The sequence below is a fragment of the Puma concolor genome, chromosome D2 (genome assembly GCF_028749965.1).
Source record: "Puma concolor isolate L17-30 chromosome D2, mPumCon1.1.hap2, whole genome shotgun sequence".
In the NCBI taxonomy this organism is placed as follows: domain Eukaryota; kingdom Metazoa; phylum Chordata; class Mammalia; order Carnivora; family Felidae; genus Puma; species Puma concolor.
This window is the reverse complement of record NC_141677.1, coordinates 62190142-62204844: the sequence shown is the minus strand read 5'-3', so window position 1 is coordinate 62204844 and position 14703 is coordinate 62190142. Positions and strand designations below refer to the sequence as shown.

The 14703-nt window shown below is 42.5% G+C and overlaps 1 protein-coding gene across 4 annotated transcripts in view; it reads right to left on the bottom strand.

The window, feature by feature from the left end:
* Positions 1–14037, bottom strand: part of CNNM2 (cyclin and CBS domain divalent metal cation transport mediator 2) — a 149426-nt gene extending 135389 nt beyond the window's left edge. For 2 of the 4 annotated variants that reach the window (XR_015241801.1, XM_025917982.2), the window contains exon 1: positions 12168–14033. Coding sequence is in view for 3 of the 4 variants with exons in the window: in XM_025917982.2 (XP_025773767.1) it covers positions 12168–13788 (1621 nt within the window). In the remaining variant the exon portion in view is untranslated. Of the gene's footprint in view, positions 1–12167 lie in introns of all 4 variants that reach the window. The other 2 variants (XM_086680758.1, XM_025917984.2) reach the window with 2 other exon arrangements.
* Positions 14038–14703: the final 666 nt, after the last annotated feature.

Here is a 14703-nt window from a genome sequence, read left to right as displayed (position 1 = left end):
TGGGAATGCAAACTGGCACAGCCACTCTGAAAAACAGTATGGAGGTTCCTCAAAAAATTAAAAATAGAACTACCCTACAACCGAGCAATTGCACTACTAGGTATTTATCCAAGGGATATAGATGTGCTGTTTCGAAGGGACACATGCACCCCAATGTTTACAGCAGTACTATCGACAGTAGCCAAAGTATGGAAAGAGCCCAAATGTACACTGATGGATGAATGGATAAAGAAAATGTGGTGTATATATGCAATGGAGTATTACTCAGCAATCAAAAAGAATGAAATCTTGCCATTTGCAACTACGCGGATGGAACTAGAAGGTATTATGCTAGGTGAAATTAGTCAGTCAGAGAAAGACATACCATATGACTTCATTCATATGAGGACTTTAAGATACAAAAGGGAAGGGAACGTAAGGGAAGGGAAGCAAAAATAATATAAAAACAGGGAGGGGGACAAAACATAAGAGACTCTTAAATATAGAGAACAAACAGAGGTTGCTGGAAGGGTTGTGGGAGGGGGGATGGGCTAAATGGGTAAGGAGCTTAAGGAATTTACTCCTGAAATCACTGTTGTACCCTGTGTTAACTAACTTGGATGTAAATTATAAAAAAATAAATTATAGAAAGAATAAATTAATCAATATGCCTAAAATTTTAAAAGAAAATATAAAATTCACTACAATCAAATGAAACAAACATAAAATAACCCCAAAACACTCACATGTTTTTTAAAAAGCACTTTTATATATTTTAAGAGCAATCTGTCACCTCATAAATGAGTTCAGCAAAGTTGCAGGACACAAGATCAAAAACGAACCATATTTCTCTATTTCTATTTTTAGCAATGAATAATCTTCAAAATTAAATAAATAAAACAATTCTATTTACAATAGCATCAAAAAGTTAAATTTATTCCTAAGTGTTTTAAATTTTTTTAATGTTTATTTTTGAGAGAGAGAGAGAGCGTGAGCAGGGGAGGGGCAGAAAGAGAGGGAGACACAGAATCCGAAGCAGGCTCCAGGCTCTGAGCTGTCAGCACAGAGCCCGACATGGGACTCAAACTCATGAACGCTGAGATCATGACCTGAGCTGAAGTCGGACATTTAACCGACTAAGCCACCCAGGTGCCCCCTAAGTGTTTTAATAAAAAGACTGTAAATACACAAAACATTGTTGAAGGAAATTAAAGAAGACCTAAATAAATGGAAAGACATCACATATTCATGGGTGGAAGATTTAATACACAGCAATACTCCCAAAATTGATCTACTGATTCAATGCAATCTCTATCAAAATTCCAGCTGCCTTTATGCAGAAACGGACACGATCTATGAAAAATTCGTATGGAAATGTAAGGGATCTGGGGTGTATGGGTGGCTCAGTTGGTTAAGCATCTGACTCTTGATCTCAGATGATCTGCTGTGAGCAGAGAGCCTGCTTAAGATTCTCCCTCTCCCTCTCTCTCTCTCTCTCTGCCCCTCCCTCACTCTCGCTCTCTCTCAAAATCGACAACTAAACTTAAAAAAAAAGAAGAAAGAAAGAAATGTAAGGTATCCCGACAACCAAAACTATCATGGAAAAGAACAAAGTTGAAGAAATTCATACTTCCCAATATCCAAACTTACTACAAAGCTACAAGAACCAAAACAGTGTGTCACTGACATACGTCTTCCTTATGATCTGTATAGATCAGTGGAACAGACATTAGAGTCCAGAAATAAATCTCATGTTTATGGTTAAATGACTTGTGACAAGGATGCTAAGACAATTCAATGAAGAAAAAACAGTCTTTTCAACAAATGGTACTGGAACTACTTGATATCAACATACAAAAAGAGGAAGTTAGACCCCCACCTCAGACCATATACAAAAATTAACTCAAAATGGATTAAAAGCCCAAATATGAGAGCTAAAACTATGAAAATCTTAGACAAAAATAGAGGCATAAATCCTCATGACCTTGGATTAGGCAATGGTTTCTTAGATATGGCAATAAAAACAAAATAACAAGAGAAAAAAGGGATAAACTGGACATCAAAATTAGAAATTTTCTGCTTTAAAGGTTACTACCAAGAAAATGAAAAGACACCTCCCAGAATGAGAGAAAAAATATTTGGAAATCATATATCTGATAAGTATATATGACACAGTATTCAGAATAAAGAATTCTTACAAGTCAATAATAAAGACAAATAATCCAACTTAAAAATGGGCAAAGGACCTGAAGATATGCAAAGAGCCAATAAACATATGAAGAGATGCTCAACACCATTAGACATTAGGGAAATGCAAATCAAAACCACAATGAGATACTATTTCACACCTACTTGGGTGACTATAATAATTTAAAAAAATTATTCAATATAGTAACAAGGGTTGGCAAAGATATGGAGAAACTGGAACCCTAATACATTGTTGGTGGGAATGTAAAATGGTACATCCACTCTGGAAAACAATTTGGCAGTTTCTCAAACAGTTGAAAATAGAGTTACCATTTGACCCATCAATCCTGCTCCTATGTATCTACACAAGAGAAATGAAAACATACGTTGACACAAAAACATGTATACCAATATTCACAGCAAGTTATTTATAATAGTCAAAAGGTAGAAATAGCCTAAATGTCCATCAAGTGATAAACGGATGAACAAAATACAGTGTACATCCATAAAATGGAATATTATTTGACTACAAAAGGAATTAAATACTGATACATGCTACAACATGGATGAAACGTTGAAAACATTATGCTAAGTGAAAGAAGCTTAGACACAAAAGGCCACACTGTGTATGATTTCAATTAAGTGAAATGTATAGAACAGGCGAAGCCCTAGAAACAGAAAATAGAGTAATGGTTTCCAGGGAATGTAAGGGATGGGGAATGGAGGGTGACTGCTAACAGGTACAGGGTTTCTTTCTGGAGTAATGAAAATGTTCTGGAAGCAGACAGTGGTAATGGCTGCACAACCTTGTGAATACACTAAAAACCACCAAGTTATATGATACGTGAATTATATCACAATTAAAAAAAAAAAACTTTAAATAACCATTGCTTCAGCAGTAAAATGTCCCTCAGGAGAAATGGAATAATATGATTTCCCTAATATGAGCAAAGGTTAGTTTTCCCAGTATCAAGATTCATAATGTTCAGCAGAATTGAATTTTTCCAGCTACTGTTATTGTACAAAGCTAACAATGAGATTTTTTGCAAAGACTGGCTATTATTGCCCTATCCTAAAACATCAACTATTTTCCCTTTTTCCACGTTCTGTTTCAGTCCGTACACCTGAATATTTTTGTATGCCTATAATCCATGCAAAATAATCAATGTAAATTTTCCCATATTGCTGTGTGGCCTTCACCGTTATCATTAAATGGTTATAATTAGTTTACATCTAAAAATTTCTTAACTCCTTCCCTCCAAGCTCTGCCTTGAAGTGTTAGACATTTATTTCCAATATTTCACTCTTTGTAGATAACGTTGCAATACACGAGCAACATGAAAAGCCAACATAGTTTTTTTCTTCTCTTGAATTATACTACTGAATTTAAGATTTCGGGGGGAGGGGGCTAATTACTGAACCATAAGGTAGGACATTGCAATGACTTCTGGTTGCCTTCCAAAAGTACTGCAAATGTGCACTGCAATAAGCAACAAAAATTTGCTATGCTAGACATTACCATTTTTTAATGCTTTTGATACAATCAATATGAAAAGATTTTATCAAACTAATTTGAGATCTTCCTTTAAGTCCTCAAACTTCGGTCATTCAAGGGTTTCTAAAATCCACGAGCACTTGCTCTATCTCTTATAAACTTTGTTGTCTTTTTTGGTCACTTAGTTAAAGAGAATGAAGATTATTATTATTATTATTATTATTATTATTATAGTTGACACGCATTACATTAGTTTCAGGTGTACAACACAGTGATTTGACAACTATACATAATGCTATGCTCCCCACAAGTGTAGCTACCATCTGTCACTATACAATGCCATCACAATACCACTGACTATGTTCCCTGAGCTGTACCTATTATCTCTGTGACTCATTCATTCCATAACTGGAAGCCTGTACCTCCCACTCCCCTCCGCCCATTTTGCCTTCCCCCTTCAGCCCCCTCCCCTCTGGCAACCACCAGTTTCTTCTCTGTATTTATGGCTCTATTCCTGCTTTTTTGTTTGTTCATTTGTTTTCTTTTTTAGATTCAACATGTAAGTGAAACCATATGGTATTCGTCTTTCCCTGACTGACTTATTTCACTTAGCAAATCCATCCAGGTTGTTGCAAATGGCAAAATTTCATTCTTTTTTATGGCTGAGTAACAGTCCATTGTATGTGTGTCTCCTTTATCTATTCATCTATCAATGGACACACGGGCTACTTCCATATTAGCTACTGTAAATAATGTTGCAATAAACATAGGAGTGCTTATATCTTTCAAATTAGTGTTTTCATTTTCTTTGGGTAACTACTCCGTAGTGGAATTACTGGATTATATGGAAATTCCTTGTTAATTTTTTGAGGACCTTCCATACTGTTTTTCACAGAGGCCACATCAATTTGCATTCCCACCAAGAGTGCACACAGGTTCGTTTTTCTCCACATCCTCACCAAAACTTGTTATTTCCTGTCTTTTTGATATTAGCCAGGATGGAGACATTTTTTAATTCAGTGTGCTTACTCTACGGAGGGTAGAACATGTAATTGATTGTTCTGTTTTCCTTCAAAATATGTACACACGTGGCTATCTTGCCCAGTAACAGCAACTGTTAGAAAAGAGACAGAGCCTGGAATTCAATCACAATAAAAAAAACTAACACACAAACAAACAAACCTACGATGATGAGCTCCTTTCAAGATTTGGTCATCCATAACAACTATGAGCACAGATGGCTCAAGGTGTCTCCTGACTGGCACTACCCAGTCGAGAGAAAGACCAAGAACAATGAAGAGTCTACAGAATCATCATGACAAAAATAATGGTTAACTGAGCACTAAGTGCCAGGTGCCACTAGAAGCATTTTTACATTCATTACCACATTAATTCTTACTAAGCACCTTATGAGTCAGAAAATATCCCATTTTACTGTGGAAAAAACAGAGGCTTAAAGAGAGTAAGTTACTTGTCCAAAGTAGATCCAGGAAGAGAACATTTTTCTTAACCTTTGCATTAGCAAGTGGTATCTTCCCCACAGGATGTAAATTCAGACAGAAATATTCCCACCTAGGTCTGACAGCAAGGGGCGGGAGGTGGTTAAGTACGAAGAAATGAGGAGTTCCCCATCATTACAGCAGTGTTTACAATCAGTGGTAGCACTAACATAAAACAGGGGAAGACTCAGCACCCCCATTATCCCCATCAACCCCTAAGCCAACCTAATAAGCATATCATGTACAGCGGGTGCTTGTTACTAGTCCCCCAGCTCCCCCTTCCAAAGTGTGCTACCCCTAAATTCCCTCTGCGTAAGCATTCCAGAGTTGCCAGCATATGTGCTGTTGAAAGAAAGAATACTTCTTAGTGTCTCTCTTTTTCTTGTTTTAAGATTTTATATATATATTTTTACGTAATCTCTACACCCCAACGTGGGGCTCAAACTCACAATCCCGAGATCCAGCCAGCACCCCTGGTGTCTCTCTTTTTCAATGTTGGTAGGATCAGGATTTCTGGTTTGTGTTTGGAGAAAAAGCAGGTGAACACACAATATTAAAATAAATCGTATTCAATCCTAGTCATCCATTTCCATGTATTGAGTTTAATAAACATTCTTTATATTCCAAGCAAAGCTTACTGGAATGGAAGTTTACTACCAGTTACATATATGCGTTTAGAAGATAGGGCCCCTTAGAAAGAAATATATTACTTTAAACAGAACTAAAGTAAATATCTAATTGGATTCCAGAGGTTTGTTTTTTAAAGTCTAAGTATTTAAAGAACAAATAAAACCATAAATATTAGGTTGGCTCAGTCTATTTTGTGGGTGTTCCTGGTTAATGATATTTTAAACTGTGTTTAGATTTGCTAATAATTAATATTAACTGGTCCCTCCCAGTAGTTTGGAATGTTTCAAAATGTAAATAATTCTGGGCCCTTTGTGAGGAGAGGCAGGTAGTGTGTAATCCCCACAAAAACCAAGAGAAAAAGCAGAATGAGGTCCTTCCATGTTTTGTCCAAACCATACTAAATGAGAGCTAGTATTCACTGACAGTGTCTCCTGGCCTAAAAAGTTCCATGGTCCTATTATCACAAATAACCTTCTCAAAACAGGCATGATTTTCTGTAAGAACTTAACTTATATTATTTTTTAAAAAAATTAAAAAAGGACACAGAGGACAGATAGATGCACGAATGGGACACATACCTCAAGTGCCTTGATGAATATTTCAATGGGAAATTTACAGACCTATACTGTGAACAAAAATGAAAAGAGCCAAAAAAGTTTCACCCTAAAGTCCCAAATCCAATCTTCATTACTCTCATAGAAGAAACAACCAAAAAGAAAACACATCATTCATGGATATCCAAAATGAGTTAACTCAAAAGAAACACCTTATATTTAACTAGTGAGACTTGAAGCAATCTCAATACCCATTTCTTTTTTTTTTATTTAAGTTTTTATTTATTTTGAGAGAAGGAGAGAGCACAGGTGCAAGTGGGAGAGGGGCAGAGAGAGAGAGAGAGCGCACTAATCCCAAGCAGGCTCCACGCCATCAGCACGAAGCCCAATGCGGGTCATGATCCCACCAACTGTGAGATCGCAACCTGAGCAGAAATCAAGATTTGGACACTCAACTGAATGAGCCACCGAGGTGCTCCAATACCCATTTCTTAAAATACTCTCCTAGTCTGACCTCAGCAGAGTAAAAAACTCAATCAAAGTGGGGCGCCTGGGTGGCTCAGTTGGTTGAGCATCTGACTTTGGCTCAGGTCATGATCTCACGGTTCGTGGGTTCGAGCCTTGCATCTGACTCTGTGCTGGCAGCTCAGAGCCTGGAGCCTGCCTCGGATTCTGTGTCTCCCTCTCTCTCTGCCCCTCCCCCACTTGCACTTTGTCTCTCTCTCTCTCTTTCTCTCTCAAAAAATAAACATAAAAATCAAACAAAGCAATCAATTAACATAAAATGAGCTCACATGTTCAGATTTATTTTCTGTGTAACAAAATGCCTATCAAAGATGGCTTGAATCCAGGATGTCAAAAAATATTGACATCAATATCACAGGGCAAAAACCAATGGCAAACCTGAATATTTGTTTTTTCAAGGATGCAGCCACCTTTAACTCTGACCAGAATACCTTTAACTTGGGACCAGAAGGCCTGCCAGATGGAGTGGGAAGCACTCCAGTCTAGAAACAGGAACGTGGATTCTGGTCATGTTGATGCTACTGGCTAGGTGGGTAGCCCTAAGCAAGTCACTTAACTTTCTTTCCTTCTCAGGGTTTACTTTCCCTATTTACAAGGTTGACTAGACCAACGTTTTAGAAATTCACCTAATCATAGGGTAACTGTTAACAATATGCATTCCAAGGCTCCTTCCCTAGATTTTGGTTCAGGATATCTCTGAGTGAGGCCTAGGACCTTATTCTTAATAAGTGATCCAGGGGTGCCTGAGTGGCTCAGTCGGTTAAGTACCCAACTCGTGGTTGCGGCTCAGGTCATGATCTCATGGTTCAGTTCGAGCCCCACGTTGGGCTCCACGCTTCAGTGCGGAACCTGCTTGGGACTCTTTCTCCCTCTCTCTCTGACCCTCCCCTGCTCATGCGCGCTCTCTCTCTCTCTCTCAAAATAAATAAATAAACAAACAAACAAAAAGTGACTCAAGTAGTTCTTATCATTTGGTAAGTTTCACAAACACTGGAGGAGACGATCCTCAAGCTGCCTGCCTTCCACCTCCGATTCTATGCTATCTGGATATTTCAGACTGATGATCTAAAAACACACAAAACTATAATAGTTTAACCTTGTTACTGTACAAAATTAATAAACATACAAGATCAAAGAAGCAAATATATCCACCCACCCATCCCTGACATCATTCATACCTTTAAACACGAATAAAAACATCCTCCTCCATTCTAGGCAAGCAGAACACTTTCTTGGGTGAACAAAACGTTTTCAACATTAAACTCTCAGCACACCGATATGGCAAGACTTGTGTTAGAGGAAGAGAGAATTGCTTAAGCTAAAGTTTTAAGTGAAAACTACACGTTACACCCTACTCTTGCCCTGCAAGAGCATTACCTGCTCCCAGCTAAGAAAAAGCTACACGGAAGCCTGGCTAAGTCCCTAGGAGCTATTAAACTGCATTCTCTGCAGTACTGGAATGCAATGGTGACAAAGCAAAAGGAAAAAAAACAAAACAAAACAACAATAACCGGTTACTAATTCTTCATATTCAACCCCAGTACAGTCAACTGAGTGGCCAAGAGTTCACGATGTCTTATAAGGAAGGTTTGGTCAGGTCAATGGAGAACCCCTTGTGTCCTTTCGGCATACAAAGGTAGCAACCTTCAATTTAGCTTTTCTTCCCTCTGAACTATTTTGCTTCAGTTTTTCTGGAATTCTCAGAATCTCCTCATAAGGTTCACTTTTATTCTCTTATTTAGGATCATAAGTAACCGTGAAAGTAACAAAAGAGAAAGAGAAAGACTGCAAGGAGCACAGAGGGGCAGAGTTGAAACGACGCGCATTAGCAATGAATTATTATACAGGTGGCATTTACAAAACTGCAAACAAAATCAAGATTAAACCACAAAACTGAGTTTGAGTCATTCTTGCAACAGAAGCAGATAAGAAACAAGAATGAAACATGACTATATAGTTCAGCTATTAGAGAAACAGCTGTAGAGTATTATTCCATTAAGTCCATTATAATGTATAACTAGCATATTATTGCAGTATAAAACATTTTCAAAATGAAACTCGATGCTTTGCATGGAAGTAGAATTCTTTAGATTTAGGGTCACACGGGCCAAAAAACTGATTTTGTTTTAATGGCAAGTGGGGAAGCCAACTGTTATGTACAACATCACAGAAGCACGAGGTTAAAAGCCATGTATATGTTTAAATACATTTCTGTGTCTGTTGCCCAACAAGCTCTGAAGCAAAATGTTTTGACAAAAAAGCAAACTTCACACTCAAAACAGAAATGTAAGATCAGAATCAAGGGGACCAGCGTAATGGTTAAGCATAGGGTGGCTAAGAGCCCGAGTCTGGCTGTCACACGGACCTGAGTTAAAACCCAAATCAACAAATTGCTGTGTGACCTTGAACAAATCTTGTAACCTAAGCCTCAATTTCTTCATTTGCAAAATGCAGAAAATGCTCTGCTCGGCCATTATGAGATTTAAACAAGGTAATTCAGGTAAACCATTCAGCCCTGTACCTGGCACAGTAAATAAATAATAAGCCAACTCTAAAATTAGTGTAATTACTGTCTTCCAACCTCAAGGAAAGCTAAGAGTTTCCAGGTAGCCAGGCAAAAAAAGAAGACATTCACATACACTTCTATAAAGGTAGCTTTTCATTTCTTTTCACATTGAGAACCTTACTTCTCCTCAGTAAAGCATAACTCCCACCAATGATGTACAGCTCTATTAAGGAAAGACTTCAGTGCAGACGTTCTTAGTTGGGAAGGGCAATTTTCAATGAGATCTGGACTAATGACCTAACAGTTTGGGAGTTGCGGTTGGTATTGTTAGGAGAAAGAGGGAAAAAGAGGAAGAAAAAGGCTTCAGACCATCCCACACACCATTATTCAATGGAGAAAAAAAACAATAAAGGTTAACTGTTCACGTTATTTCAAACTGAATTAGAAAATAAAGAAAACAATATCTGGTGAAATATTTTAACTCAGAGGGAAGAAAGAACTAACACAGCTGTTAGTAAGGTGAAAGCGGCCAAACTCCTCAAAAAAAAGATCAAGAAAGGGAAGGTGAAAAGTAAGTTGTTCCTACCGTGTAAGTAACAAACACCCACTCTATTCTTTAAGACTATGGCCGAAATTTCCCATTGGCAACCAACTGTCTTAGCCTGCTCTTCCAAATATGCCACTGACTTAGGCATACCTTTAACCTGTACTCTCTTCTTACCCAAATACATCACTCTGGTTAAGGACAAAAATAAAGTCCTGGGCACTATTTTTCAAAAATGCATGGGAAAATACTAGGAATTCTGTTATCTAAAGGTACTGTGAGAGGTAACGTTGGGGAGAAAAGGTTCCTCCTGAAATAATAAACCACAGGGAATAAGTAGGAATATTGCTCAAGGACAACCAAAAACAGGTTTCAAAATAATGCAAATTTTGAAATTTTGGGGTAGGAGCAAGATCAATGAGTTGTAAGGTGAAGCGCTAAAGCCTCCAAGGGAGAAGAAAAAAAAAAAAAAAGGATACAGAAGTGAAGAAAGGCTTCAGCAGGGAGGACACACTGGTGTTTCAATCCATCAGCAGATGTGCAAAAATTTCAAATAAAAAAAAACCCATAGAATAAATTATTAAGTCTCAATGTTGCAAAATTTAGCCATAGGAAGAAAATTAAGTATTTCAGAGGCATTTTCAAGCACTGCAAGGTATCTTTCTGTACTAGAGATGTTACTGCAAAATGAAAGAAGAGATTGGTCAGATGCTCTAATTAACAACTCAGCAGTGAAGGGATAATGACACCCCCGAAAAGAAGCTCTGTCACCTAGAGATAATGGACATTTTCTTTTTACTGTTTAAGAATCCAGAAGAATCTCCCTCTGCTTTTAAATGCAAATTACCCATCTCTGAGGCACATTCTGCTCTATTCCTTTATCTGAAAATTACTGCAATGTGATCCCGTTCCAGAGAGGACACCATTCAGCCAGGAAAATGGAATTAGGGCAACCACACGCGCTCTGGGGATGTTCAGATCACCACGTCCAGTGAGCTGTCACCACCTACACACGGCCTTTTTCAGTGGAGAGACCGCTATGAGGGCTCAAAAGAAGGAAAACTTAGTTTTGAGGACTATCAGGTCATTAAAGGTTACATACACTTTTTCATACCTGCACTAGCACCATAGCAATGAAACAGTTCGGCAGCCCTTGGTCTTCAAAAAACCATGTTATTTACTGGAAACTCTCTTTAAAGACAGAATGTCGGTAGTAACAGTATAAGGTGCTATTTGCCGGTTCATTACAATGGTCAAACAAACAAAAAATACCATCACGCAAGAAAGGTGAGCACATCAGACTGTGCGCTTCTCTTCCATGTTAAAACTCCCTCTAGAATAGTAAACACCGACTTGGAAGAAACACTTCAACTTAAAATATCAAGAGATCAAGTTTAAAAAGAACACTTTTAAACCAGAAAAACTGGAGAAATAAATAAATCACAATAGAGGGAGTCATCCCATTGTTAAAGGTTCAAGATTTCCGCCCAAACCACATGTGGTTTTATTCGTCAGATGAATATAAACAAACAGTGAAGAAAGCCAGGCAAGATAGCCTCATAAAAGTTTAACTTACCTCTAGTCTTTCCAAGTTATATATTAGTAACTAACTTTACTTTTTAAAAAAACCCTCTTTCCTAGCTAAGTAAGTTACATCCAAATGACTGAATCTTTTTGGTGATACCTGGCTGACCCCATTCCCTATCCTCAAAGGTAGACCTCAATCTGCCCCACAGCTGGCCCGACAACCGGGAACAAAAACTGAAAATGCACTTCCAATCTCTGAAACATCGGTGAATGTTCAAGGAGGAGGAAAAAGACTGTGTTGAGTTTAGAAAAGCTATTCAAATGTTTTCCAAATGCCTGAGATAAGTACATGTCAACCAGATGGCACAGCATGGCATTAGCTGGCCCTTACTTGCATCTACCCATTTAGAACCCCGGTGATGAATGCCGCAAACCCCTCAAGCCCAGAGGGCCGGCAGTATCATGCACAGAAAATCGAAAGCCTGCGTTTTGAAATGTGAACAAGAGAATGACGGTAGTCTTGGGCTTTTAAAAAACCTAGAAGCGCTTCCTAGTTCAATCCATCCCCAAATCCATGCCACCCTTTCAACTTTGCAATTAAGAGAGAGGAGAAATTCCGGTCAACTCGCCTTGGGGGGTTGGTCTGAGGGTAGAGGGCTCAAGTAGGGAGGAGAATGGAGAGAGAAAGAGCAAGCCAATGAAAGATACCAAAATTTCCCACCTTTCTTAAATTCTTCCAGCATAGCGTCCAACTTGGTGTCATTGAAAACAAAGTGCAAGGGGTGGTTATAAAATTTAGTGATGGTTTTCAGGGGAGTACAGTCATCTGGATCCACGAAGGCCAAGTCTTTGACAAAGAGGAGGTCCACGATGTTGGAGCGCTCCCCCTCAAACACTGGAATACGAGTGTAGCCGCTCTCCATGATCTCCGACATGGTGTTGAAGTCCAGAATGGCTTCCCCGGTGATCATGAAGCAGTCCCGGAGCGGAGTCATCACGTCCTCCACTGTCTTGGTGCGGAGCTCCAGCGCCCCTTGGATGATGTTCAGCTCCTCCTTAACGAGGTCGTTGTAGGGGTCGGTGACCCGGAGCATCTCCAGCAGTTTTTCCCGGTTATAGACAGTACCTATCTCCTGGCCCAGGACGCAGTCCAGCAGCTTGCTAACCGGGTAAGAAGCGGGGAAGGTCATCATCATGAAAAACTTGGTGAGGAAGATGGTGTTGGCCCCTACAGCCAGGCCGTGCCGGGAGCAGATGGCCTGGGGCACGATTTCCCCGAAGATGACGATGCCGATGGTGGAGACCACCACCGCCACGAGGCCGGAGCCGGCGATGTCGTCGAGCAGGATCGTGAGCGTGGTGTTGACCAGCACGTTGCCCAGCAGCAGTGAGCACAGCAGGTAGTTGCCCTGCCTGCGCACGGGCTCGATGCGCTTGGCGTAATTCTTCTCCTTCTCGGTGCCGCAGTTCTGCACGATGCGCAGCTCCATCGGGTCCAGGGCCATCAGCCCCAGGTTGAGGCCGCTGAACATGCCCGACAAGCACAGGAGCAGCGAAATGAAGATCACCTGCAGCCAGAAGGGCAGCAGAAACTTCTTCTCCTCGCCCACTATCATCTTGGTGTCCTCGCCGTCGTGATAAATCCAGGTGGTCTCGGCCCACGGGGGCGGCGGGAGCCCGGCCACCCCGGAGCCGCCCTTGGCCCCGACGGCGCCACTTGCGGACCCCGGGCCGCCGGCGCCCAGGGCTGGCGTGGAGAGCGATGTGCACAGGTAATAGGACTTGCTCTTCTCCATCTTGCGCAGCGGTTTGATCTCGATCTCAATGATGCCCGATGTACGGCGGTTGAGAATGATGTGGGGCAAGATGATGATATCTGAGGTGCGGATGCCGCAGCGCTGGGGGCCGCTGTCCGGCTCTGGCGGCGCGGGACCCCCCAGCCCGCGCTCGCCCGGGCTGTGGCGCCGCCGCTCGTGCTCGGTGAAGGCGATGCGGGACCACGTCTCGTTGTTGATGTTCTGCCCGTACACCCGCAGCTTGACCCGGGTCCGCTCGCTCACTCGCAGCGCCCCCCCTTCCATGAACGACACGTCGTTCGTGTCCTCCAGCCGCAAGCCGATGATCACCGTCTCCTCGTTCTCGCCCGCTGCTGCGCAGCCGCCCGCGCCGCAGCAGCAGCTCAGCAGTAGCAGCGGCAGCAGCCGCCCGGCCGCCGCCTGCAGGACCCCCCGGCCGCGGGCGCTGAGGCTGCGGCGCGCCGCCATCTTCCAAGTGGGCAGTGCGGCGGCTGCCTGCCCGCCCGCCATCTTTACTTCGGGTTCACAAGCGCCACAGCCAATCATAGGGTGGCTGCTCCAGCTGCGGCTTCATCCTTCCCACCCGGCGGCGCGAGCGCAGGCACCGGCCCCTGGGCGAGATTGCAGCGGAGCGTCCGCACACACCGTTCGGCAGTCCGGCTCCCTGACTGACACTGACTCGGCCTGGGCTAGCGGAGGAACCTGGACACTCGAGGGAGGGGGAGAAGGGAGGGGGAAGCGCCAGCGGCTCCCGCGAGAGGCAGGCAGGGCAGCCAATCACGAGCGGGTGCCTGCCCTCCCAGCCAGGGGGCAGGAATGGGGGCGTGGCCATGAGGGGAGCCGCGGACCAATGACAAGGTAAGTGGGTGGGGCAGTGAAGGCCACCGTCCCCCTCAGCACGCCAAGTTTCCAACTGAAAGGCGCGTGACTCTTGTGTATGTGCGAGGGGAGGAGGTGTGGCCAGCTAGAGCCCGAGAGCCAGTCACAGATGAGAACTGTACGAAAGGGGGCGGGGCCCTCAGACTGGCTGCCAATGAAAAGGGGCCGCCTGTGGGTCTGGTACTCCCTGAGGGGCCTCGGTAGTAGATGCCCGCACCTGGGTAGGCAGTGTTGGGCTAATATCCTGGGGCGCTAGGCGGTCCGTTTTCGCTGCCCTGCATTGCAAGCTCCCGCAGTGCCCAAAGCTCGTGCGGAGAGGGCTGCCCCCGGAGCGCGAAAAACCGACTAGGAAGGGCTTAAGCTGCCCATTTGCCTGAAAAGCCGGGACAGCGGCCGCGCCACTCTCCTCTACTTGTGCGCGCCGCTCGGCCCAGGATAAGCGGTGGCTCGGTGGCCCCAGTACCTATCGACCCGCTTTTTCTGGAGCCTCACTTCTCCCTAGGGGGGAAATGCTCTCACTCTGCCGCTTGTGGTAAGGTGGCACCACCTGCCGGCCACATGGGTACCCTGCAAGGCTTCCAG